At 40.3% G+C, this 27,281-nt stretch overlaps 1 protein-coding gene across 2 annotated transcripts; it reads right to left on the bottom strand.

Moving 5' to 3' along the window:
* Positions 1-7,131: 7,131 nt before the first annotated feature.
* On the bottom strand, positions 7,132-26,912 carry HCFC2 (host cell factor C2; the record flags this gene model as incomplete). Of its 2 annotated transcripts, XM_082076248.1 has the most annotated exons (16): positions 26,711-26,911; positions 24,518-24,666; positions 23,977-24,137; positions 22,723-22,931; positions 22,145-22,229; positions 20,996-21,099; positions 20,216-20,404; positions 18,820-19,005; positions 18,295-18,398; positions 17,185-17,347; positions 16,002-16,202; positions 14,734-14,804; positions 13,374-13,511; positions 11,897-12,082; positions 11,119-11,404; positions 7,132-10,085 (listed from the first exon to the last, which is right to left on the bottom strand). In XM_082076248.1, the coding sequence occupies exons 1-16, from the start codon at positions 26,874-26,876 to the stop codon at positions 10,060-10,062; spliced, it is 2,424 nt and encodes an 807-aa protein (XP_081932374.1). In that variant the 5' UTR covers positions 26,877-26,911. The 2 variants fall into 2 exon arrangements, with proteins under 2 accessions (XP_081932374.1, XP_081932373.1); XM_082076247.1 differs by lacking the exon at positions 7,132-10,085 and having other exon boundaries at positions 11,090-11,404; positions 26,711-26,912.
* Between the last annotated feature and the right edge of the window lie 369 nt (positions 26,913-27,281).

Genomic DNA, 27,281 nt, shown 5'->3' on the forward strand with positions numbered 1-27,281 from the left:
TAGTAGCGTAATCACTGTGGAGTGTTTTTTTAATTTAACAACTGATGTGTGTTCTCACTTTCTTTTTGTAAGTATTCAAAGTTTGAGAGTAGCTTAGACCCAAACCAGGAGCGACCATTCCTGTCGTATCCCATCTGCTTCTACGAAACTGTCCTCTTTGGTTTTTTGAATGTTTTGTTTGAACTAAGATAATCCCAAACTGAGCTTGAGACAGGTATGGCAGCCTGTGCTAAAATTTGGAAAAAGGTTGCTTGAAACAGCAGGGTTGATCAAAGATCTTTTTCCAAGCACAGTGACGTTTTTAGGTGTCTTTCTGTGACACAAGCAAATTTTACCACATTAATTTTTTTTAATGGATTTCTGTGTGACTTGATCCTTCTGATCTTTATGGAATGCTTCTGGTGTCTTTAAAAGCATACAAACACTGTTATCTCTAGTCAACATGCAGTTGTGAGAAAAGCTCATTTAGATGGCGTTCTTCCATGTCCCATTTTCATTACAGGCTTAACGGGAGCTGAGGCTCTGCCCTTACCAGTCTTGCTGCTGTACGGATGCATCTTTACTGTTTTGTTTATTCCTCTGTTGTGATGTCCACTAAATACTGAAATACGTGGCTGGGTGGTGTAGCCAGAACACAGAGGGAGTCTCGGCATGAGGCGGGACATCCTAAATACCTACTGACCCACGCTTCTCTGCCTGCAGCTAAAAATCCGTATGAATTAGGTGGGCTATACTTTAAATAGCCATCTTCCTTGAACTGCACCGTGGATACACTGTGAATCATGTCAGATTAGTAGATGATCCCTACCGCAGAATTTCAAGATGATGCTTGTTAATGTGTTGTAAGCAAATACAGATGATTTCTCTCTGGTCCTCAGCAGGAGGGGAACCATATGGGCAACTGCAGATGCACAGGAGGTTCCTCAGTGTAAAGCAACACAGAGAGCAAAGGGGAGAGCCCAGGGCTCATATTTTCCCCAGCACCTTGCTGTCATGATAAGAGCTGGCAGCAGTCTTGCTTACGGCTATAAAGTTCTTCATTTTGCAGAGCTCTGAATGTGATTAATACTCTGGTTAAGTCATGTAGACTCGTCGATTCAGTTATACTCACAGTAATAAGACAGCTTGCTTTTTAATCACTGAATTCCCAAATGGTGCGGGCTAGACCTTTTGTTTTTTTCCAGTTTTTATTTGTACTGAGTAAAGTAGAGGAAAGGAAGTTTTTTACTTAAATTTGAAGTGAATTTTCTTAAGTTTATAAATGAAAACCTGGTATGTAGATTCTAGGATGAATAATGCAATGGGGAGCTATCTTTTATATAGGGCCCAAGCAGTCCTATAGGAAGAAGTTAAATATTGATAATGTGGACAACGGTTAGTCTTACGTTCCCCGGTAAAACTGGTTTGATGAAAAAAGCAGTGGTGGAAGGATGCCTTTTGGCTAAACTACAGTTTAAAACATGTACCTAGTTGAAAATGCAGGCTAGTTTCTCTTCTTTGAAAATGAGAGATGTTGCTCTGGCATAATCGTTTACACTTCCACCCTTTAAAAGGCTGAAAAAGATACACTTAAGCAACTGACTATTGATTGGTTTACCTATTGATTTGTGAAACTGGCATGATAATGGACTGTGATGTCACCTCTGACCCTTAGTAGGTAAAAAGTTAATGGAAATCTCTCTGGAAGCTCAGTGCCCGTTCAGCTTGTGCTGACATTCAAGGCCAAATGCTCTTGGGAGTGAGGGCTGTTTGCTCCTCTGCACAATAGTTTCCAAATGGGTGCCAGCTGCACCGCGTTTATTAAATTGCAGCATCCAAGTGTAGCTGTGGAGGCAGGGAGAGGAGAGACAGCGCACAGCAGCTCAGTGGGAGTCAGCTATGCTGGTTTAGGAAATATTCCAGGCAAATTGCCAGGATAATTTCCTGGAATATCTTATTGCAGTACGCTGGTCCAGGGGATCCATTTATCACGAGCAATAGCACCTAATTTTCTTTTACATGGAAGAAAACTATTGAGGGTTTAAATCTGCTGGGAAAAGAAGCATCCTTCAGGCTGCTAATCTAACATGTGTGTGCCTCATACTTCATCTGGCCCAGTCTGTGCAGCACCAGGGATTGTAGTTGACTTTTAGGACAGAGCTGCCTGAAGGGTTTGGTTTCTGGCTAACAAACCACAGTAATAGTGGCTCAGTGCTCACTCGCAGGAGGCACATCAACAGTCAGTGCACTGCAAACCAAGTTTTAGCAGCAATTTATTCCTGGTCAGAATCAGCCCAGGTTTTTGGTCCTGTTCAGGGGTGCAGACCAGTTTTCTGCAGAAATTGTAGAATCATAGAACAGTTTGGGGTGGGAGGGACCTTCAAAGGTCATCTAGTCCAACCCCCTGCAATGAGCAGGGACATCTTCAAGCAGATCAGGTTGCTCAGAGCCCTGTCCAGCCTGGCCTTGAGTGTCTCCAGGGATGGGGCATCTACCATCTCTCTGGGCAACCTGGGACAGGGTTTCACCACCCGCATTGTAAAAAATTTCTTCCTTATGTCTGGCCTGAATCTCCCCTCCTTTAGTTTAAAACCATTACGCCTTGTTCTATCCCAACAGGCCTGCTAAAGAGTCTGTCCCCATCTTATAGGCCCCTTTTAAGTGCTAAAAGGCCGCAATAAGGTCACCCTGGAGCCTTTTCTTCTCCAGGCAATCAAATCACTGGGTGCAGCGTGATTCCTCCCCTGCCATTGGGACACAGTCACTAAAGCACTTCCCTGCTGCTCCTGAACTGTTGTCACTGTGCATCTTCTCTGTGCACAGTGAAAGAAGGAAAAAGGGTTGTTTCCAACTCAAAGAGGTTCCCTGCCATGCCTCAGTACACAGCTTTCCCCAAACGAGGGGTAGGGCATGAACCTAGTCACTGTTTGTAGCTTGCCTGGTGACACGTACAGCAGAAAACTAATTTCTTAGATGTATTTTTTTGCTTCAGGTGTGCCTTCAGCATGGCAGAAACCAGGGAGGCAAAATTATAGATTACTTTTTTTTTTTTTTTTTAATCAACAAAATGAATCAGTAAATAAGGGCAGGGAATCTGCCTGAAATGACACAACTGTGATGACGAGAGTATCTCACCCCCAAAAGGACACAGGACCAGGGACAGCAAATAAAAGCAACCCCCACCTGCCAAACTGAGACTCACAGTTCAGATACAGATGCTGCGTCACTTGAAATACAACTGCAGCTAAACCTTGGTCCCCGATTTGTGCACCAGCAAATTGGGACGAGTATACACAATTTTAACTCCTCTCCACAGCCTGTGTGAAGACAAACAGTTGATGCCATCAGAGCTTATCTCCCATCACTGGTGAGAAGAGCGTAGCACAGACATAGGACTCGGGGACACACAGGTTTGTTTCTGCAGCATCTGACTCCTTGACCCCAGCCATGAAATCCAACCCCCCCCAGATGCCCCAGTTCCCTGCATAAGGCAACACAGCGGGAGATGCAATCTGCAGAGCAGGCGGCTGCCTGGAGGAGCAGCTGAGCACTGGGGGAGGAGGTAAGGGATCCGAAATCTCCCCTCGAGCCAGCTGGAAAGCATTTCTGCTGTGGGGAAACGGCTCCGTCACTTGGGGATGGGAAGGTGGAGGCTGCGGGGCCTGGGGAGTGCTGCGCCAGAGGACAAGTCTGCTCTTACTCTTGTTCAAAACCAGCAGCGACAGCCACATTTTACAAGCTCGTCCAAAGTGTCTCCTGAGTGGATGCAGTGAGATCAAGTTTTGTACCCACCAGAAGAAGAAATATTGACAATAACTTGCCAGCTCCCAGGCTGTTTTCAGATGGCTCAGCAGCGCCTTTCTACAGCAACTTCATCTTCCTAACCTTCTAACAGCAGCACAAATCCAATGAACTGATTTCAGTAACTAACTTTTGAATAATAACTGCATAAATAGTCTGCATTTATACCAAAACTGTAACATAAGTATGTGAAACCTCAAGCTGTTAGATTGAAATTTCAAGACTTTTCTTCAAGACAGTTATTTTAGGGAGTTGCTCCCAGGCCCCAAATATTTTTCTTCCGGAGCATACAGCATAGAAAGTCAACACATAAAGGTCTCCTCCCTACACAGGCAAAGTGCAATGAAGAAATAATTACAAAGCTGCTGCTAAAAAGAAAAATCTGGGGTACTCCTTAATGCTGGTCAAAGCCAGAAGCTACTACTTGTACCTAATAGCTTTTTGTTAAAGGAGAGTTACCAGCACTGCGTGTAAGAGAGGGGTGGTTATCCTAAAAGACAGTTGATTCCCTGGCAAAAAAAGCCCGAACAACCAACAACAAAAACCCATAAATCCCCTCCCCTCAAACAAACCAAACCAACAACAATCATCAAACCAAACCAACAAACAAAAAAACCCAACCAAAACCAAACAAAAACATTTAAATGAGAGAATGCAAACAAAAAAAAGGGGATGAATACAAAAGCAAGGAACTGGTGGTTTTGAACCTCCTAAGATGGCACATACCCAGCGTGCCTCTTTTACGAAGCACTTGGAAATAATTGTATATTGATAACTTCCATGTGTGGATAACAGTATTTTATAATCTCATCGGATACAGAAATAACTCTCTGAACACTGCTCACCATTTGGTACACACTGAAATGCTTAGTCTCTTTTTCTCTTTGAAGATAACCATATTCGAGTCTTAATTTTCATTTTAAGGAGCTGCTGTACCAACTCAGCAATAATGTCATATATTAAAAGCAGATGCTTGCAAGAGGCAAGAACACCCTCAATAAAACAATGACAGCAAACCAAACCCAGCCCAAATTTGGTAGATTTTTTTGGTTTTGTTATTGGCAGGGCTGTAAGTTCAACAAGTGAGGTACTTCAGGCTTTTGAAGGATTTCGGGAACAGAGCAAGGAGCCACTTACCACCTTTTTAGATGCCAAGTTTTCATGATCTATAGTTAGGCACATATGGACAGAGTTAGACAAACAGGCACAATAGCTCAGAGAGATCTCTTGGGCCTTCCTCCCCATCCCAGCCCTCCTCTTCCTTCCCCCTCTCCACCCAGGTAGCCCAGCCCTTCCCTTTCTTTTCCTCCGCTGCTTCTGCCTCTTTGCTGAACTGATGAGCCCTGCCAAGCAAATTTATACCATCTCATGTAGTCTGAAGTTAAACTGGGTGCCTACAACACCTCCGCATCCTGCTGCCTCCAGCCTCCCGGGCATGAGTCTGCCATTATCCATTCTTCTCCACACAGCAGTTCCCACTACTGACACCAGCAAAAGAGAACCATAGAACAGTTTGGGTTGGAAGGGACCTTCAAAGGTCAACTAGTCCAACTCCCTGCAACAAGCAGGGACGTCTTCACCTAGATCAGGTTGCTCAGAGCCCCATCCAGCCCGGCCTTGCATGTTTGCAGGGATGGGGCATGGCCAAACGGTGGCTTTTGTGCTTGACCGGGGGAGGTGAGGGCCAGGAAAGCGAAGGAGAAGCGGCAGAGGGCTGTGCCCCCAGCACCAAGTCCCGCAGCCCCAGGCAGCTGCGTTGTTCACAGATGGGGCTTCCCAGTGCCAGGCTGGGTGCTGACGCTGGGCAAAGCCCGTTTCCAGGTGGGTTCAACCACCACCACCCTTGTTTGGGGAAGACAGAAGGATTCAGCCACCCAGCCCCTGCTGTATTGCTTGTCCTCAGGCCAGGCGACACATCTGGGTTTGGTTCGTGATTTGTATTGTAGCACCTATTTCCCAAACCAGGCCCACGTAAGGCCACAGTGGGGCTCCACAGCTGCAAGAGAGAAGTTCTCTGGCTGAGACCTGACATGGTTCATTCACACTGGGATCCAGCCAACCCCCACCTGCCCCACAGCACCCAGCAGGGAATTCCTCTCTGCAGGAGGCAGTATCCTAAAAACTCATTCATGGAGCCAGAGGATCTATTTTGAGGTCATCTTCCTGTTACTTTCAACTAACTTCTAGAAATTCTAATGAAAGAGATCTCCTCAATGGAAAACACCACCAAAATGAAGGTTCCACAGTCACTAGCTGGAGGAGGAACACATCAACTGCTAAGACAATGCCACCGGTCAGTGCTCTCCACCCCTGCCCTGGGAACCTGGAACTGCTTCAGTGTCAGAACTGGAAGCCACAGAGAAAAAAAACCAACCAACCAACCCTGGCCTTTAGCTCACTAGAAAAAGTTGTAAAAATACACCAGGGACCAGCTAATAAAGGAGAAAAAAAAAATGCGGAGTTGTTTTTAAGATAAATTCATACAGCAAATTCAAGTCTGCTTTAAAGTGAAAAAATAACTCCTACTCTGAGAATCTTATTAACAGAAAGGAAAAAACGAGAGAATTCTTCACTAATTGTTTAGGTTTTCTGCTAATGTAAAGACTACAAATAATTGAAAATAAGACGACACTTACTCTAAGAGCTAGGAACACAAGGAAGAAATCAGTTTGGAACACAGCTTTTAGCAGTTTCCTAAACAAAGTCTCTTAAAGAGGTCTAGAAACAATCCCGTAGACCTTTCAGTTCACTCACTCCTCCCTGCATCTAGAAACATTTCCCCAGGAGCTCCCCATAGTCACCTGCCATAAAAATGTAGCAACTTGCCCCAAGACTGTGACATTTTGAGCAGAGTTGTACACGCTCATGATTCATACCCTTATTAGATGCCTTCTGAGGAGGGTAAGTGCTCACTTATTTCCCATCTCTCTGAAACAAAGCAATACCGAACTCCTCGTCACTCATTTTGAACAGCAGCAATGTAACCGCTGGTATAGACAGGTGAAGTCACCTCAAAACTCTTGTTTCAGCGGCTGTGGCCAGCTGCAGGGCCAAAAGGCACGGAAGGGAGGGCGCAGAGTGATGGTGAGAGCACAGCAACTGCAGGAGGAGGTGGGGTGGGGAAACTGGGGAACCTCGACTAAGAAAAAAAAACCCATGAGGTAGCCAAGAATTAACTTGGGAGATAATTTTTATGAAAGCGTAATACTCAGTATTGCAATGCTTATCATTAAACCCTCTCCCCCCTCAGGACAATTGTAGTCTCTCTGTATCGTCCCCTTTTCTAAAGAAGGGCAGAAATCTGAAGTTTGTGCACGTACACCTTTGAGAAAGCAGACATACACTTGTGTGTTTACAATGCATTTAGATAGGACAACCACTTTATTACAAAGAACAAACAATGCTTCGAAATAAGACTGATCAACTGGAATTGTACAAAATGTCAGTTTCCTTGTAGAGGTCATTAAGTAACAGGCTGTAAGACTAAGTTCACGTCAAATTCGCTATCTTGAAATATCAGATAACAACAGTAATACTTATTATATCTTCAGAGTTTATGGCATGATCATGTGCTCTACTCCAAACTACATTCAAAGGATATTGCTATAATTACTTGGAAAACACAAAGTGTAGGTTATTGTTCACTTCATTTCCACTTTCACAAGAACGTTCTTAAGGTGAAGCTGTAGCAGTGGCTGCCGTAACTGGCACAACTGTCCTATACTTACACAGTCACAACTGCCCTAAGGAGTGTAGTAAATCTAGACATTTCTACAATAAGGATACTGTCCTTGGAGAGATTTCAGCTTCTGTTACATGTCCTTTAGCAATATACAAAACAAATGGATAACACAGATTCTCTAAGAGCCGAAGTCGGCAGTCTTCCAAACAAATTTTAAACCAAAAAAATCAGTATTTGTCTGATATCTAGTTGATAGGCAAACAGGTGGGTTTTAGACGTTATAAATACAGTTCTAAAAACAGACCACAAAGTGTATTTTACAGCGCGTACCACAATTTCATTTAAAAGTAAAACTGTGAGGAACTGAAAATTTGCGTATGATCACTATTCAACATCACCCAACTTGGACAAAGAAGAGAAAGTGACATCTTATGTCAAGTCAGCTGAAGAAAGCACACTTACAAGGAAATTATACTTTCATTGAAAACGCCACAGTTTTACCCTTTGGTAGTTGTGACATACCTACTGAAAAAGAAATTGTGCAAAGCATGTGAAACCAAGTGCAAAAAAACTCCACCCAGACATACCCAACAGATTTTATTCTTAAATAACAACTCTACAATCACAGCTATCAACCAACAAAATCAAAGCCACAAGTGTTTTCTCTAAAGGCTTCTTTCACAGTACTAATAAGAAAAACCAAGTTCTATTCTTCTAGTTAACAGCTCATGTGTATGGTATTTGAGTTATCAGACAGTATTGGTAGTGAGATCATACCTGATGAAATGGACCATTAAAACACAAATATTTTAAAGCCAGTTAAGTCAGGAAAAGTCCTATACATTCATACTATAAACAACGTTTAAAGTGAATCTGGGATATCGGTCATTGTCATAAACAGAAGATTTTTCTCTGGAGTAAACCCACACGTATTACTCCTGTGCCACAATTAACGCTATTCTAACAATTTATGGTCCCCAGCACTTTTTATATGCTATTATACCATGTGCTGTGTTGCGATAATTAAGGCTGTATCAGCACTTCCATTACAACCTTGATTTTCAGGGTAGCTAAAACTTGGCTATTAAATCTGCTCTGGAATACTTGAGCTGTTAAACCTCTATTATTTTAGTGATACTGCTCCCACCAAACCAGGCACATCATTTATTTTAGTTTATATATTTACAAACCCTCTTAAGACAAATTTAACTGGCAGAGGCAAGAAATTCTACCTTGATGTAGTCTTTTGGCATCTGGGGCAAAATTAAAGTGCAAAGTATAAACTTCATTGCACAGCAAATAATTTAGATTTTATTTTAAAATCTTATTTAAGTGCCTCAATCTATTCACCTAGTGACCTTGTCTAACTCAGCCATTTTCCTCTACACTTTGGTAAACATAGGTTTATATATAGGTACATAAATAGCATTTAAAATGTTTACCTTTATTTCACTACTGTGAACAATTTTTTTCTTTTAGCATAGGAATGGTTCAACCTATTCCTAGAAGTAATGCTTGTTGAATTTATCAGCCAGCTAGTTAATGTAGAATGATGCATAGTAAAAGGGAAATACTGAAATTGATTGGTAGAATATACTGGTAAAGCAAACAAGCACGTAAGAAGATTAACTGGAATAAATATGTTGAAAGTTGCCATATAATATGTGCAAAATTGCTTACCATGTATTCTAAACTTTGGTTAAAATTTTCAGATTGAAGTTTTACAGAAACATTATGGAAGCAACACAAGTGATTACAAACACAGGAATGAGGTAAGTTATTATTAGTGCAAAAAGCAAGCATATGCTAAAAGCAAAGCATATGGATTTAAAAACAAAAAAAGAGAATGAATCTCATGGAAGTTTTCATACGAGACCAGAAAGGTCTCTTGTAAACATTGGTATTTACAAGTTTAAGATTTGTACAACTACAAAAAGATAATTCAAAGTATTAGTAGTGCATTTACAATGAATTGACATTTTTTGTAATAAGAGAAAATGACTAAGTTTATCTTTTTCCTTTTAAATCTTCAGGGATATCTTTCAAGATTACCATATTTGTTACAAACAGTAGAAAAATCATTTCTTTACAAAAAAGTATATATTAAAATATTTATACATTTTAAGTTACTATATAATAACTGGAAATCTTTGCCTTGTACTCAGGCATCCCAATGAAGAACGTGGTTTACGGAATTGAAACGAAAGAGAATTTGCTCATATATATACCAAATCTTATGAATTACCTATGTAAGATCTGTAGCAATCATGGGGACTCCACCTCCAATACTACTGCATGTGCCAGTTTTGTATTTATTTATGTTTAATTTGAAACTGTGCATTTTTTACATGCTAACTATCACTACCAAAAAGAGCTACTGGGTAGAGTATGGTCCTCTACCCCTCCATCTTCAATATACTTTCTATATGGTACTCTTACCTGAGCAAGGCTGTATAGTGCTGATGTTTCAAACGTAAAAAAGGTTATATACTTTTAAGATAAAAACAATGTAAAAATAAAATATTCGTAGCATTTACAAATAGTACAAGAGTTACATTAAACACTACATTCGAAACTTGAGATTGATTATGTTGTTTCTACTTTGAGCTTGATGTTTTCATATCTGCAAAAAGAAGGAGAAATTGTTAAATGTTTTGTAGTTTCACATGGTCAAACACTTTCAAGCAACAACTGTTTCACAGTTCACGGTCAAACCCCTTGCCGATTAAAGGGTTAAAACAGCATGGAATACTAAATGTTAGGGAAGCTGCTCTCCACCTTAGGAAAACACATGCTAAACAACAAGCAGTGGTGTATTCAGCAGTTTGCTTTCAACCACAGCCTGTGGGTCACACTCCCAAACAGAGAGGTCAACTCCCCAAATATGACAGCCCCAGGCTCCCTGAGTGGGAGGGCACACTCCCCTCGCTCTGCCTTTCCCAACCTTCCCTCGGCTCACAGGACCTCACATGGAGCAACACCAGCTCCCAACCAGCAGAAAGCTGAGCCGCAAAGGGAAGGAGTGGGATGAGAGAAGAACGAACAAAAACTTCTGGTTTCGAGCCTCCAACTGGCTTACTTAAAAGGTGAGCCAGAACTGATCAGGCTAAAAACTGATTTTTCAGTGGATCCATTCCCAGCCCCAACTCATCATGAGCCCACACAACTTCAAGCACTGGGACAAGATGACAAAACCCCTTCTGGCTGTAATAAAGACTTGAAAGCGAATATGCACCACAAAAACGCACCTTACGTCACCTTATGAAAAATGTTTCCCATAAGGAAGGGAAAAGATTAAAGAAAAAAACCTGATTACACCCATGCATGTAACGAGATTACTTCTTATTAGACTGAAAAACCTTTGGGCTGTGGTGATGCACAGGGAAATCAGAAGCTTGCTAGGCTTTTAGTATTTCAGGGACTGGGTAAGACTCAATAACTAGGATTTCAGTACTTATTGTCATTGCTTGTGAAGTTTTTTAAAATATTATGCCAAATTCAACAACTGTATTTTCTTACAACTTCTAGAAGGTACAAAACATTGCAAGAACCTCACACACACTGCTGAGAAAAGCGATGGTTCTACAGACACAATACACCATTTTCTCTGCCACAGCTACAGCCCATTTAAATGCTGCATCTGACACTGACTTTACCTTGAAGCCACCGAACTTGCGTGGCTGGTCCATATCCTCTCTCATTCTTTGCAGAAATTCTGAACACGATGGCAGGTCGAGAAGTGTAATCAACGTGAGCATTCGAAAGCTGGGCAGCAGTCACTATACACGATGTTTTAAGACCACAGTATATTCTCATAAACACAAGCTGACTTGGATTTTCCTGTAACTGCGTGGAACGGATTGCTAAGTAGGCAGAATATTCTAAAATATTTCCAGAGGGTGAAGCAGGTGGCTCCCAAGATAGATGAATACAGTCTACACTCTGAAGAAAAAGGAGAAAATGTGATAGTATGTAGGTAACGATTAGATACTCAAATATGTATCTATATATCTACATATAAAATACAAAAACAACCCTCTAAAATAATCTGAAAATTCTAACCTAATGCCATCACTCTTTGGAGGAAAGGACGTGCCTTATTTTTTTAAAAAAGCATGGGAAACCCCTTAAATTTAAGAATGCACAAAGAGAAAATAACAGGGAAACTATATCAGATGATTGAGTAAGATGTGTATCTGGTAACATGATCATTAAGTCTTAAAATTATTCTTTATAGCAAATTTCTATTCTATTTTCTATTTCTAAAATTCTATCACGAGCAGGGTAAACCAAGTGAGCATTTGACACTATTTTATATGACAATTCTAACTTGGAAGAAAAACAACAACAAACCAGCTAAAACCAAAGAGTTCTGAGATTGATCTTGTGACCAGAATTTTATACGTGAGAAAGAGAACTACCTGTATTTCTCACCTTGGTGATTTTGACCGTTGAAGGAGCTCCAGGAAAACCTGGAATGCAAGTCTTGAATTCACTGATTTTACTGAAAGGCCCAACCCCACAGCCATTAATTGCAGCAACTCTGAACCTGTACACTGTTCCTGGAAAAAGATCCTGTTTCTTAAGTAATCTGTAGTCTGGTACATTTGCATTTTCCATCTGAAAATAAAGCAACATTTGTGTTAATTTTTAAAATATTTAAAACACAATTAGCCTAAAAAACCAGAAAGTGGGTAGTGATAAACTGAGATTAATAAATTTAACTGAAACTGAAAATCTAATACTTTTGTACTTAAATCAGGATTTGCAAAATGGTTCTGGCTGAGGCTCCAGCTTCCCTCAAAACAGCTGATCTAAGATACGAGACTACACCTCTATCTAAAAAAAAAAAAAGCTCAATTTTTCAATCATTTAAATTGAACTGCACTTCTCGGTTATTTTTACTTGGGAAAGCAAAAGCCAAGCAGCATTTCCAACTGCATAGCTTATGATTTAATCAGCATACTCTTCTGTCCTAAAATGTATTTTTATTTCAAAACCAGTTATTCCTGTAGTTGCAATTTGATGCACAGGTCATCAAAATATTTTTAAAGAAAAGCACTGTAAGTTAGTAACAAATGGATTTCTGAAATATTGTGTGCTACTGTATTTCCAAGTTTAAAATATGCATCAATGCATCCTTGAAACTTCCAATGGAACTATTTTCCTCCTAAATAATGTATAAGAAATAACAGTCAATGCAAACACTGTAAGATGTACTATGCTCTTTAAAATTAAGATGCACAATATTTATTGTGGATTGCTTTCAAAGGAAGCATTCTGTTCTTTTGTTTCTGTCTCAAGAAAATATATACCCATCCTTTTTGTTTCTAGTTTGCTAGGACATCATTAATTTACACTTTCACCAAAGCTGCAATATTTTTGCAAGTTTCACATGTATAGCATTTTCATACATAAATTTACATGTCCAACAACATTAAGTTAGAGAAATCTAATACAAACCCCACTACAGTTCCACATCTACTCTTCTTTAAGCATCCTAGCCTATGTCTTGTTAGTACCTTTAACAATTTGTTAAAAAAGATTCTGGAAAGAGAGAAGAAACTTTGATTTAAACATTTCAATGCTGTACTGAAATAACATAATAAAAGTTGTTTTTAAGAATTTTTACTGGTTTGAAAGCTCACTAAGTTTAATATTCTTTCCTAAAGCTAGAAATATGGAAAGAATTAGCAATAGGAAAATAAGATGTTCCATATTATGATACGAAAACAACAGAAGAAAATTAATCTGTTTCGGGAAATAGTAGAAAAAGGTGGGCAAAATACAAAACTTCTCTAAGGACCAGATCCTGCTGCAGGATCAGAACATCCCACATTTTGTTGTCAACCACATGAGCAACAGATTCCAAAATATGTGCAAGTTATGTCAGAGAAGAATTAGCAGCTACCTTGTTAGAGTTGCTCAACGTTTCCTCTGGCAGCAAGTAGAACTGGCTCACCACAGCGCTGTTGTTCTTAAAAATTCCAACATCATACCACTGCCGGTCTCTTGTTTTCCCTGGTGCCATCTGTCTTTGTGGAGTTTTCTAGTATTTGAAGAACATATTATGTTGACTACCCATATTTCAACATAATGGAAAAGAAATGTTAAGACTCTAGTATATTTAACAGACGCCCCCTTTTATACCAGTGTTACTTTCTTGTATGTCGAATGATTTATCATTAAAATACTGTTCAAAACCAACTGGTTCTTATACATTGAGTTAGACAGAGGCCATCATTTTAAAAAAAAAAGTTGGGATGTCACCTCTGACATTTTAGTTTAAACAAGGTGGGGAAGAAGTTTAAAGCTGTAGAACTAGGTGTCTGGAGCAGCATGTAGCTGTGAGTTAACTTCCCTCAGAGGTCAAGAAGTTCCACAACGTGGTCCAACACAGGTAGCTCTGCCTGGAACTCAGCTACACCTCAGCCCCAAACATTCTCTCTTTCAAGCGGTGGCTGAACTCGCTTGCAGCTGAGAACGGGGCTCTGCTGTGGCATGGGGTGATGGTGGTGGAGGGTATGGGAACTGTCCCTGACTGACCCAGAAAGACAAACCATCTTTCATGCTTGTCTGCAGGCACCAGAAGGGCGCTTGCAAGACCAGCGTGCCCACCACAGACAGGCCGTGGTCCTGCTGGCATGGAAAATGTGCAGAAGTGGCAGCTGCTCTTGGCAAAGAAAGCACCCCAACCCTTTAGCAGCTTCTTCCCATCCTTAGCTCCTCTCTTTTGGTGGCAACAGTGGCACCTTGGGTTTGTGTATTAAGTTGTAAGCAGGTGAAATAGGAAGCATTTACTTTTTCAGGCAGTATTTACAGCTTGCATAGCCAGTCCCCATCTCCTCTAGGGAAAAACATCAAGATGTCAGTTTAGTTACGTTTCAAACCTGTAGACCAGCAGCTAACACTAGTCTGATCTAATACCTACTTCATTTTAAATTCAGTTGTGCATACACAAAAACATTTTACATTTCCATATCATGCAGCAGAGAGACCATTTCACTGTGCCAGCTGATAAAAACAATTCAACAGCTGAAACACATACTTGGATTTCCTCCCAACTACACAACTGCTGCTTAGACTCAAATCAAACCCACACAATGCAATTAGTTTTACAACAGAAATGTTTACCCTTCTATTATTCATGTCAAGCCCTAAATATACATTGCTGTTCTTTCAGAGATATAATTAAAGGAAAACAGAAGGGCTATGCAACTAATCAACAGAACAATAAATACAGCAATTTGATTATACTTTTTCAGACTTACTGAGGAGTGTGAATCATTTGTCTGTCCAGTATTGACCCTTGTCGAAGGCACGATATAAGCAGCTTCAGCAGCTAGAAACAAAAAGCTATATTTAAAAAGCTTAAGTGATATGAAAAATTTAACACAGAGTATGAAAGTTGACCTCAACAGCCATTTACAAGTATTTGTTGCAAAAGTGTGCCTCAGACTTCTTTTGCATGCAGTTCTATTTATAACATGAACAACTAATTTTGGCTTGTGTCATATTCACTGAGCAACTGTAAGAGCCTGGCATTGCAGGCTGCTGCAGATAATACAAACAGAAGGCAGGACTCAGAAAATCTAAAAAAATGACAGAACTATGAAATCCATATGAAATAATCTATGAACAGATAATCTAAATACCAGATTAATACACATCCTGATGACGCTGTATGAGTAGTCTAAGCATGAAATCTTAATTTAAATATATTGTTTCTGACATCAATACAGTCTGAACATGAGCAGTTAATCTTTAAACAATCCTAACAGATGGGAAAAAGAACATTTATTAAATTTAAAATGGAATCTTTAAAAAAAAAGATAAAGTGCATAAGCAACACAAGGGAATATTAGTATTCTATACTTGTGTTTCTGGTTTTTGCTTTTAAAATACAATACTTTTTGATAAAAATAACACTACTCACACAGCGTCAATAAAAGAATAACAGTTCTTTAGTTCACATTCAAAACAATAGTAAGGACAGCCTGTTGATATTAATGAAAAATAAAACTTCAAAAACTACCAGTATGTTTAGTTTCTGTGTTGCTGCTTATTTTGGGTATTTCAAGCAGACTCTGAAGAGGTCACCACATTTGACTAGTGGTGAGCCAGTCACATGAACTGGCCATATTTGTTACAGAGGTCAATTGTTTAAAATCAAAACCATCTAAGGTTACTATTTGTAGTCTTTGGCTGACTAAATAAACAGACAATCACTGAATGAAAGCAAATGCTCTATGGGCACCAAAACTGGCTGCCACTGCTATTCAGAAAATGGGCTTTTGCAAAGATGAAGATTTAAAGGACTTTCCACTTACAGGAAACAAAATTATTTACAAGTGTATAAAAGAAACATCTTGATTTTAAAAGATGTTTAAATCATAGATCATTCAGGCTGCCCAAGGTCCCCAAAGCCCTATCTCAATCCCAGGTACTAGTCAAGATGGGAATCCCACCACACTAGAAGAACTCTGATGGCCTTAGATATATATGGCTCAAAATACAGTATGTGAAACACATTTCAAACCTTCAGATTTTGAATTGAATGTTGTTAGTGAAGTTTCATCTTTAACAACTGCCCCATTTGTACTTGATGATTCAGTTTTAACAGCCTGCTGGGTTACCATAGTTTGTGTGCTGGAGACAGTACTGGATACAGAAGCATCGGGATTTACAGTTCGTTTGTCCAAGTCATGTAATTCACCTACATTAGCTGAAATCTGAGGACCTTCAAAAAAGAAAATATCAACCAGAATTCAATATGGGTAACACCTAACAAATCTCAACTTGATCTAATGGCTTTAGTTGTACGTAAAACCAGAGTTTAGACCCATTCTAACCTGAATCTGAGCTATTAATTGCTAATGCTTCATTTACATATACAACTTAGCAGGAGTCTGTCTGCACAGTTATAAACTGATATATGTAAACAGTTAAATTAAAACAGCAATTCACTTGTTTTAAGCTTGCTATTCTACATCTATTTGATTATGAAAGGATGAATTTGGAAAAAGTGTCCACACAAATCAGCATCATAGATTTGTAACAATCAATTTCAGATTAACGACCATGGAAGTCTGCTTCTCACTTAGCACCAAGATCCAAAATTTCCACGATACTTAAATTACACTGCGATGAACATGAAAATCCAACAACCAATAAATTACATAAAAGTCAAAACCAAACATTTCAGGTGATTGAGCCTGGATTCACCACACTGAACTTAAGGCACTTCAGCCAAATGCCGAAATCAGTGCCCATTTTGTTTCCTTTACAGTCAGAGAGAAACATGCTCCTCTCTACATTGCCTAAAATTTTACATCGGCTAATAGCTTTTCACTATTCACAGACAGAAGTAGTGTCAATGACAGCCTGGAGTTACTGTCACCTTAATGTCGTAAAATGAATCTGGCCCTGTCAGTCTGTTCTTTGATTTTAAAAATGGCTATTTAAATTTAAAGAGACATATATGCCATCCTAATAACAAATATATTGAGAATCTCATGTCCCTTGCAACACTTCAAACAAGATTCAATTTTTCCTCAAATCTTCTAAAAATACGTAGAGTAATAACTAGCACAAGGTTTTTTTTATTACACTATGAAGGCATCTAAACTAATTTAAAATTGCAAAACAGAAATAATCTTATGTTTATCAGGTAAATTTTAACTCTCACTTTTAAATTAATTTTTATTCTATAGTCATCTTACTTGAAGTACAAACAGGCAAAAGAGAAGGGGCATTTGATTCTTTGAATCCTGTAGCATCTGCATGGTTTTTCATAGTCTCTTGTGTAATCTTGTTTTCAGGTGCTGCAACCTTTTCTTTTCCTTCTACTTTTAATACTGAGTTGGATGTAAGGGAAACTTGGACCTAACCAAAACAACACATTTGTTAATGTTTAACTGCAAAGTTCAGAAATTTCAGTTGCAAACATGGCATGAAAATGCTTGCTCAAAAACAACAAACAAAAATCCTCCAACAAATCCCCCTAACACTTGAAATTAAAACAAGAAACCAGCCTCACAACCCACCTTATCTTAGCCATTATAAAACAAATACTGAAACTCTACATTGACTTGGAAGTGTCCCTGACACATATTAAATTTTACCTGAGAGTGAGTTCACATTCTTGTGTTATTACATGGAAGTTCATTGATGCATAATTTAGTCTATTAGGGGCACTTAAGAGGATAGGAAAAATCACAATTAGAGTTTTCAACCTTTGCTTTCCTGACACATACCTAAGATGTTTCTACTGTTAGCACAATTTATAGTACTTCTACATGTGTTTTCCACAAGAATGCAAGTGACCCTTTAGCCAGAGTGTGTCCACCCTCTTTCTTTTAAATTGCCAGAACAGTGGAACATGTACAACTGCACAACCAGAATAGATAATAATCGGGTTTATACTGTAGTAGGAACCTACGAACTAAGCAGACAAGCGTAAAAGTGCTAACAAAGAAGTAATATGCCTTGTCCTTTTTGCCTCCTACATTAATTTCACCAACATTTTAAGGATTAGTAGTATTTCTACTGGTATCAGGCTTCCACTTAGCATTCTGGAAGTCAATACAATTGCAGTTCCCTTTCTGCATTACCAGGGAGGACTTTAAAGACTGTCTGTCAATCACAAAAGTAAAAAGAATGTAAGACAACAGACATCACTACTTCAGCAGATGTCTTTTTTTGGTTTGTTTAGTTTTGTTTTTCTAAGGCCCAAAAAGTATGCAAGGACTTTCAAAACTGAGACAGTGTTTTGGCAGTTTTCTTGCTTCCCACACTACTCTGCCACTTGAGCATTTTCAGTTTACACTTACATTATTAGGGATGACATTATTTGTTTGGCTGGGATGATCCACCTTCATTTCTGGATAAGGGACACTAGGCAATGATTGTGGACTTGGATGTAGAGAAGAGCCACCTTTCAGGTAAAGAAAAGCAAATTCCAGTCGGTTACATGAAACTTAATATTATGCTGGTTGGAATCTATTCCAGTAAGCAAGAGGAAGACATTAAGTTGCCTGAAGGAAGACTTTGTTCTAAAACTGAAACTGCGAGGCCAAACAGTTGGATAAAATCCCTTCCTCACTGTTTCCTTTCTGAAATCATGCCCTGCACTGTGCAAACATCTTCATATTGAGACAGCTGGCCAAAACTGATGGAGACAAATTACAGCTGAGTTTTCCATCATTAGATGCACGCATTTTGGAGATAACCAAAAACATAGGGCCTGTCTCTCTCTCTTAAAATAATTTTCTAAAAATCAAACTCTTAGTTATTACTTATGTAATCCTCTACTTCACGTTTGCACAAACATTAGTGTAATACGATCTGACTACTACCTTGTGAACTCAGCACTGAAGTCTCAGGAACCCCAGTACCAGGTATTCCAGCCACTGATGGCACTGGTGAATCAGCATGTAACTGAAGAAGATATCCTTCAACCGTAGGTACTTCATCCCATTTCACTTGAAAAGAGTTGGTTGTAGCTCTAATCAGCTGTACCTGTGATGGTGCTGGAGGCTTCTCTACAAGAAACCAATAAAACAGAGATGGCATGTTTGAATTTGCCCTCCTTTACCAGCTTAAGAAATATCTATATAACGCAAGCAAAACCAGTAGTCCTTTTTCAATTATGTACAACATATACCAGATTCAACAAGAAACAGTTACCAAAGGTGGCAAGTCAAGTCAGAGAATTATAAAGTGCCATTCTAGAGTGTCCACAAATGCTAAAGTTTCGATGCTTTGTTTTTTAATGGCTCTTCTGCTGCGAGTAAGTCTTCGGGTTGTATATACATCATTACAGGGACTACAGAGATAAGAGATCCTCATCCCTTCCTAAAAGGCTGCACGCAGCTCTTTGTCTCCTAAAGCTTTACGTATTCCTGGAGAGGATTCACAGAAGACTGTGCTTCCTTTTTGCTTGCTCTCTGTAGCTAAAGTGAGGTTTCCTTCAAACTTCTTCTGCAGAGGCTGAAGCCTAAGCATGATTCAGTGCCAATGACCTGCTCCTCTCACTTGCCTTGATGCCTGACTAGGCTGCACTCTCAAGCACATCCCTCCCCTGCTACTCTTTGTCATCTTCTGATCTTCCTGAGGAAAGAAAAAACAAAACAAAACAACCCCCACCACAATCTCCAGTAACCATTCTTACACTTCCACTTGAGTAGTTACCAACTCCCGCTCAGAAGTACTGTTCTAGTTCCCTCTCTCCCAATACCATCTCAGTGTCCTGCCATCAGCCAGCTACTAATGAGTGATTAGTGCCCCAGAAACAATTTGGTCCTCTCTCAGATTTGACAGTATCTTTTTGCAGTCCAAGAGATGAGGAAGCAGCAGCAGCAGCAGCAATGATCCCAAGAGAATGAGGGGTTTGGTAAAAAAGAATAAGTAGCAGCAGAAAAGATCACTAAAAGAGAGGCCAGGAACCTTGAGTGTAGGTAAAACCCCCGTTAGCACTTTGTGTATACTGACTCTGGCATGCAATGCAGAAGCCAGTCACAAAGTTCTTCCAGAGGCTTTAAACAAGCTTTGCTATTTTTTTTTTTAAGTTTAAGTTAGAGCTGTAGCCTTCAAACAGTCCACAGTGAAGCGTGGTTTATTTAAATAAACTTTAAAATTTAAATAATCTTTGAGTTTGCTACAGCTTTATATGTTCTGATAATCAATGCCAGCTTCCCATTTGTTAATAAAATATGGAACATAGTATAAGTCTCTTATTTATTTCTGACTCACCGGTATCAAGGTACCAAAGATCTTTGCAGCAAACTTGATTGTTCCACGCTTTTCTGTAACCATCTCTACCACTCCAGATATAGAGACGAGTGCCAACTGCTACAGCACAGTGTCCTGCTCTTGGCCCTGGTAACAAGTTACTTTTGTCCTCCTGGCAATCTGAGATCAGACCTATCCATTCTGTGGTATCTAGTAAATGAAACTCAAAAAATTTAGTTTCTAGATGTTTTCCAAAACAAGCAATACAGATGTTAACACACATAACTGCTCAGAGAAAATGAAAATAAATCACTTCTGTTTTTACAGACAATTGCATTTAAATTTACAATACTGCAAAGAGAAGGTCACTTTCCAATTAGTTTGCAAGATACAATAAATTAATACAGGATGAATTTTCTGACCTCTGGTTGTTTCTCTCAAGCAAATACAAGATCAGAAGGTGAGGATTCATGGAAAGTACTGTCACATTTAGAAAAAACTCATTTCTGGATCTGTCTCTTGTGTTTTTCTATAAATGAAGAAGGAATATCTATATTACTTAGTATTTAAAGTTGTATTAACAAAGATTTGCATCAGCAAACCTGCTGAATGTTCCAAGAAAAATAATAATTTTAAAATAACTTCTTAAGAAAGATGTAAAAAACTGGTATCTTCTTCAGTCAGCTAGCATTGCAACTGTGTGTCCTAAAACTTTTCTTGGGGTCTTAAAAATGTTCATTCTAATCTGTTAAGAAAGTATTAATTCAAAATGCCCGCTCCCAGAAAGGCAGAAACACTAACCCAAATTAAGATAAGAAAATGAACCGGTACATTTCCATTCACCATCATGAGCAGAAATTTCACCTCCTGCTGACTGTGGAACCCATCCACCAAAAACATACATTCTGAAATACAGGAAAACAGGGAAGAGGGAAAAAGAAAAGCCAATTAACATCCAGATCTGCTGCATGTGCTCTCTCAAACTAGGACAAAACAGAAATTTTCCAGTGCTTTACAGGTCTAGTTTACAGCAGATTTTTTTTGTGTCTACTCTTTGGAAAGTATTGTTGCAGATATCTACCTTCTGAAATTTTTGAGTTAACGGATTAAAAAAACCAACCAACAAAAACCCAAACTCCTCAAAGAACTTCCCAGAAACATGTTAGTACTTTTTCTTTTTACAAGCCACCAAACTGCTAGTACTCCCCAGAAATCACACATTTACACAGAATTTCTATAAGCCTTTACTGCAGACCTCTCGATAAACCATTCTAAAATTAGACGACCGGTATCTAAGTGAGATATCAAAATTTAAAAGCATAATGCAGGCTATAAACTAACAACATTTTAAGCAAATAATAAAAAGCTAAGCTGCTGGATCATAAGATACAAAGCTTTCACAGTTCTCTCCCCACTTGCCTCTTCTTCCTCATGCCAGCTTGTAAACTGATATAAAATTGACCAAAACGTGTGTTTAAATGTCCACTTAAACAATGTTAGCTGCCAAAAAAAAACATATTAGCAAGAAAGAAAGCAATGAGGAATAGACTACAGAAAACTGGCCCACAAAAATGTGGAAAGGTTTTGCCTAGAACTAGTTCTACTCTTTGAGCAGCTTGTTTGCTTCACTAATTCATTGTTTCACAGTCTCAGAGGCGTTCAAGCTGTCTCTGGCCAGAGCCAGATCAGGTCCAGCTAAGACCGCCCCAGAACACACAAAGGTGCATTAAGAAGCTTGTGGGTTTGGCACTGTCCTGCTGGATGGAAACACTGATAGTTTGATACCCTTAAATTAACAAGGATACTTTTTCATTTCCACTGATGTAGGATAACAGAACCTGAAAAGTACTATACAGGGCTGACGGTTTATACTGAGCAGTAGTGGATAAGCATCATCATTCTCCTACTAGGTGTACCTTTCTAGAGTTGAGCTTTTAACAACAGACATACTTGTTTCCTATTACATTGGCCGTATGGAGACTGCGAGGAAGTGGTACTGTCCCCTTAGTTTCTGGTCTTGACCAGGTCATTGTTTCTAAAAGAAAAGAATAAAAACCGTCAAAACACTTGTTACTGTATACTTCACTACCTGGAATTTAGGAGGGAACATACCTCTAACATTCAACATAACAAGGTGTCATCTTTTTACGATGCCCACTTCAAGATAGAAGGCACAATAACGAGCATTCAAACCTTCTTTAAAAATTCACAGGAAATACTGACAAACTAATTGTTTATCAGTTTATCAAAAAGATATATTATGGTTTCATTAAGGTTATTCAACTTGGCTATCATAGTGACAATCTTTAGAGCACTCTAAGGAAACAATCTCGCAGTGTAGCCAAAATCAGTGAGGATAATATAAGCAAACTATACTGTAGCTGTTTCATTCCAAAAATTACAAAAGGTTAACACTGTAGGTCCCAAAACTATTGGCACCACATGATGCCATTAATCATTATACACTATCATTTTTCCTCTTAGCCAGTAATGACCCTGCACTGACTCCTACTGGCAGATCAACTCACCTATGTCAAGTTCCCAGAGATCATTAAGCCGACAGCCACACATCCCTCCAAAAATATACATCTTTGGACTTCCCACATCTTTTCTGCAGTACACGATGGCTGTATGAGATTCTCGGGGAGACGGCAAGACCCCTTTGGTCACAGGAATACTCCAGCCGACAACGCCAGAACCATGTTGCAGCTCCAGTTCATAGAAATCATTTAAATATCTAGGGTATTATTGATGAAGTATGAAAAATTTGCTTACAAGCAAGATTAAAAGTGAGCATTAAACTCTGACTGCTTCCAAGTATTACAGACTCCAGTCCTCGAGGAGTGTAGCATTTTTAAATCCCAAAACATCTGATGATATTGTGAACAGTACCAAACATAAATGTATTTAAAGCTAATAATGAACTATTATTAACTTGTTGCCTCTAAGGAAACATGCTTTCATATCGTACCTGATACATTATTACATGAAAGAAACATTCAACATTGGTAAACAACATTCTTAGCAGAAACTACTACATACGGACAAAGTTGGAATAAACTGCAAAGTTCTGAGAAATTCATGATGACGTGGAACATTAGAGATTTCTGCAACTCTAAGGCAAAGATGAAAAGCAGCTCTTTCTTTTCTGATGTCTTCAGGCTGGCCAACAGACAATTAGTCATTTGTTGTTGAATCTATCAGCAAGTTATTTTTAGATAACGGTCTTTGAATCTTGGCATTCACACCAGATACCTCTTGTTTACTGGGTTTAAAATTACCAGTTCATAGCTGAGTGGAGCTGCTCTGAACTGCAGGTGAATGTGGATATAAAACTTCAGCATTATAGCACTGTTTGCCAATAATAAAGGCAACTTCAGCTGTTACTTTAAAAAATTTCCAGACTAATTCATATCTGTTTTCCACAGAATTATAGAGGAAACTTCCATTGTGCATTCCTTGACTACTCGTAAGACTTTGCTGATTTAATTAATTCTGAAAAACAAGCCATTCTTGAAAACATCACCCAAAATAACAGAAAAAATACCAAAGTCTACTCAAGTTTCCCTCCAAAAGTGTCAGAGCTGTCAGTCAGTGTTACATATTGTGGGATTAGCAGAAGAAATTTTTAAGCTTTTTTTCATGTAACCCATCCATTGCACAAACAATCCAAATGTGAGTACTTGGTACACTGGGCAGCCTCCCTAGAATGTTCCTCTTCAAAGCTGTCGTATCTAGTAATTTATTTTTAAACATACAGAATTCAAACCAAATCAGCATACCTTGGAACGTTATTATTTGAATCCTCACTTTCATTTGCCAGGCCACCAAATAAATAGCACTTGTTACCATACAAAGAAAAGCTGTGACCAAGTCGAGGGCAAGGTGGTGATCCAGTGGAAGGAGCTTGAGGTTTTACTTTTTTCCAGAGCCATCGACTTGCCTTAAAGACAGGAAAGAATATATTCAGAAATATCTTCATCTATAGTCATTCATAGTCAATAGAATTCAGATAATATTAACACTTACATTTTCTGAATTATTTTAAGGGAATGCTGGGCTTTTCTTAGGATATACATTAAAAGGGACACGTAAGAGCTAACCTGCATAAAACAGTAAATGTCTTATACGTTATTTAGTCTAGATGGAAGTTTCTTCTTCACAGCTGTTTACATTTTCTCCATCTTCACAATTTAAAGAGGTTGTTCTTCCTGGAGCAGAGCAAAGCTCGTCTAACTTTCCTCTGCACTTGGTAATATAAAATGTTTGTTCATAAAAAAACAAGTGCTCCTCAAAACTGAAACATCTTCGTACATTTCCTACCTGTAATTCATATAAATCATTACTGTATCTTCCATATTCAACCATTCCTCCAAAAACTAGTATTCTGGTACCATCACAAACAAATCCATGTGCTGCACAGCCTGGAGGAATATCTCCCCTTACAGCAGGAAGGAACCATTGATTTGTAGCTATTTAGGAAAAAGAAAGAAAAAAAAAATATTTCAACACTGAGAAGGAAAGTTTATTTCTAAATACCTCTGCTTTCTAAAGAATCACCTTTTACGTGTTTGTTTAATGCTAGGTTTTAATTGCATTAAAACTTCTTTTATTAAAAAGAAGAGCAAACTCCTGTATCAAACCAGTGTTACTCAATATATGAATGAGCATGAGGTCACTGTAAGTCGTTACCAAGGGTCACACACAATTTAATAGATTTGCCAAAAAAAGGGGCTAACAAGGAATATAAGTGCAGTTTCACACAAAAGAGATAACTACACTAACTCAGAGGGAGCCAGCCCTAGAATCAGAATAATTAGAGCTTCAGGAGTTCAGGCAGTGTGCCTGGACTTAACGGGCCTATTGAAAAACTAATTACACTGTTCTGGGATCAATGTTAATGTCTACAGAGCACTTCACTGACACATGGGAGAGAAGAGGCACACAGGCAAGAGAGAGCAACCGAGACTGCCTGATCCGGCAGCAGCATACTGGTGTTCAAACTGTTCTGGAATGAAAGAATTACAGGAAATATTGTCTTATTTTTCCTAAGCATTTTTCATGAGCACGAAGAGGAACAGTGTGAAATTAGAAGCTTCCAGTGAATGTTGCTGCAGGGGATTAAGATGTGTGCCAGCTCCTCAGAAGCCACCATACTTATAGTGAGAGCAATTAATGACATTACAACTCAGGCGGCCCAAGTCACAGTCCCGCATCTTACTCCTCCAGAAAAAAAACATCAGTTTGGGCCAAACACTCATCTGGGAACTGGAACAACTGAGTCATGATACTTTTTGTCACTGCCACAAAGGGGAAACACCTTTAGCAGAAAGAAGAGGCAAAAAAAAAAGTAAAAAAGTGACATTAAGACTCACTCAAAAGCTGCTCATCAGAACCTCTGTTCCGAAACACAGTGTAACTGTACGATGTAAAAGCTTTCTTTAGATTACTCATCAAAACAGAAGGGTTAAGAGATTTTTCTTTTCCCCAAAAAAACGTGATTGAGTATAGCAGATCTTTAAGCTCCCATGGAAAAAATCTGCCTGGAAGAATTCTAACAGTAAACAGTTTCCTCTTTAAGAACTACCACCAAAACATGCTTGTGCTCCCAGATTTTATCTAAAAAACACTGGCAAAAATACCATTACCTTTTATTTTTTTTCTTTTTTTGGGGGGGGGAGTGCTAATAAGAATAATTTTTCAATTATTCTTAAAAGTTGGCAAGTTAAAAGGCTGGTTAACATGGTCTGACTTTCATGCTTTTGCTACATTGCAGAAGCAGACAACACCGACTGACTGCAAAGCACAGATCGGTCACTTTGCACTCCCATCTCAGCCTGAGATCTGAAATTACACATAATTTTTCCAGCCCCACACAGCACCCCGTACAGGAACTATTTAGGCAGCTGCTCTCTCACAAATAAAATTGGTCTTGGGCAGCTTCCTGTTTGGAAAAGCTCCCAATGCCAACATGTTCACTTTTCTACCCAAGATTTCTATTAGGATTTCAGCACGCTCGGCTCTAGGGAGCTGCCAGCAGAGGGAAGAAGGGGGATCCGGGCACTCGAAGGGGCTAAGCCAGCCCGGGGAGCCTCTGCACCACGGGACGAGGGGCTGGGAAAGCACATGAAGATTTTCGAGGTCCCTTTTTTCCCGGAAAGCAGCATTAACCCCAAAACATCAGCTAGGGCACGGCACAACCCCGGGAGGAACCCTCGCCCAGGGATATTTCCCGCCTCCCCATTCCGGCTCCAGGCCGCTTTACAGCCCGGGGACAGCCCGCCCTCCGGCCCCGCCTCAGCCGAAGCCCCGCGGGCAGCCCAGGGGGAGGGCAGGAGCCTGGGGGCGCGGCGGGGGGCGATCGCTCCCCCGCTGTGAGGAGGCCGGTGGCAGCGGCGGCCACGGCCATGACAGCCCGGCCGCTTCCCTCTCCCCGCCGCCTCACAGCCCCGGCCCCGCCCCGCGCGCTCCCTGCCCCCCCGCCCGCGGCGGGGCCGCGCCCGCCGCCCCGCGCACCCGTGTTATACACGTGCAGCTCGTCGGCGATGCCCTCGTTGCCGCCCCCGAAGATGATGACCAGCTCGCGGATGGCGACCGCCCGGTGCCCGTGGCGAGAGCGCGGCACCGGCCCCGTGAAGGAAGACACCCGCCTCCAGTTCAGCCCAGCGGCGGCCGCCGCCATCTTACCGCCCTTCCCACAATGCACCGCGCAGCCGGGGCCGGCCGCCGGGGTGGGGGGAAGGAAGGGGGAGCGACGGGTGGCGGCGCCGCCACCGTGGGTCACGTGACGGTGGCGGGGCGGGCGTCCGTTGCCGCGGTCGCCGGTTGTCTGTGGGCTGCTGGGCGGCCCCCCCTCAGTGGAAGGGCGCGGCCCAGAGCCGCAGTCAGGGAGCAGCCGCTCGTTCCCGGCCAGGGCGGGACACTCGGAGGCCGCTGTCTCCGCGGTCCCAAGCGCACCCCTTGGGCAGCGCCGCGGCAGCTTCTGCCACAGGCACAGCGTGGCCCATCGGGAGGCCCTGGTGTCGGCCTGGCAGGGGCAAGCTTGTCCGAATGGTACCCCGGCTGTGGAGTCACAGTATCACAGTAT

This window comes from Streptopelia decaocto (assembly GCF_964273445.1).
Source record: "Streptopelia decaocto genome assembly, chromosome: 1".
Taxonomy (NCBI): domain Eukaryota; kingdom Metazoa; phylum Chordata; class Aves; order Columbiformes; family Columbidae; genus Streptopelia; species Streptopelia decaocto.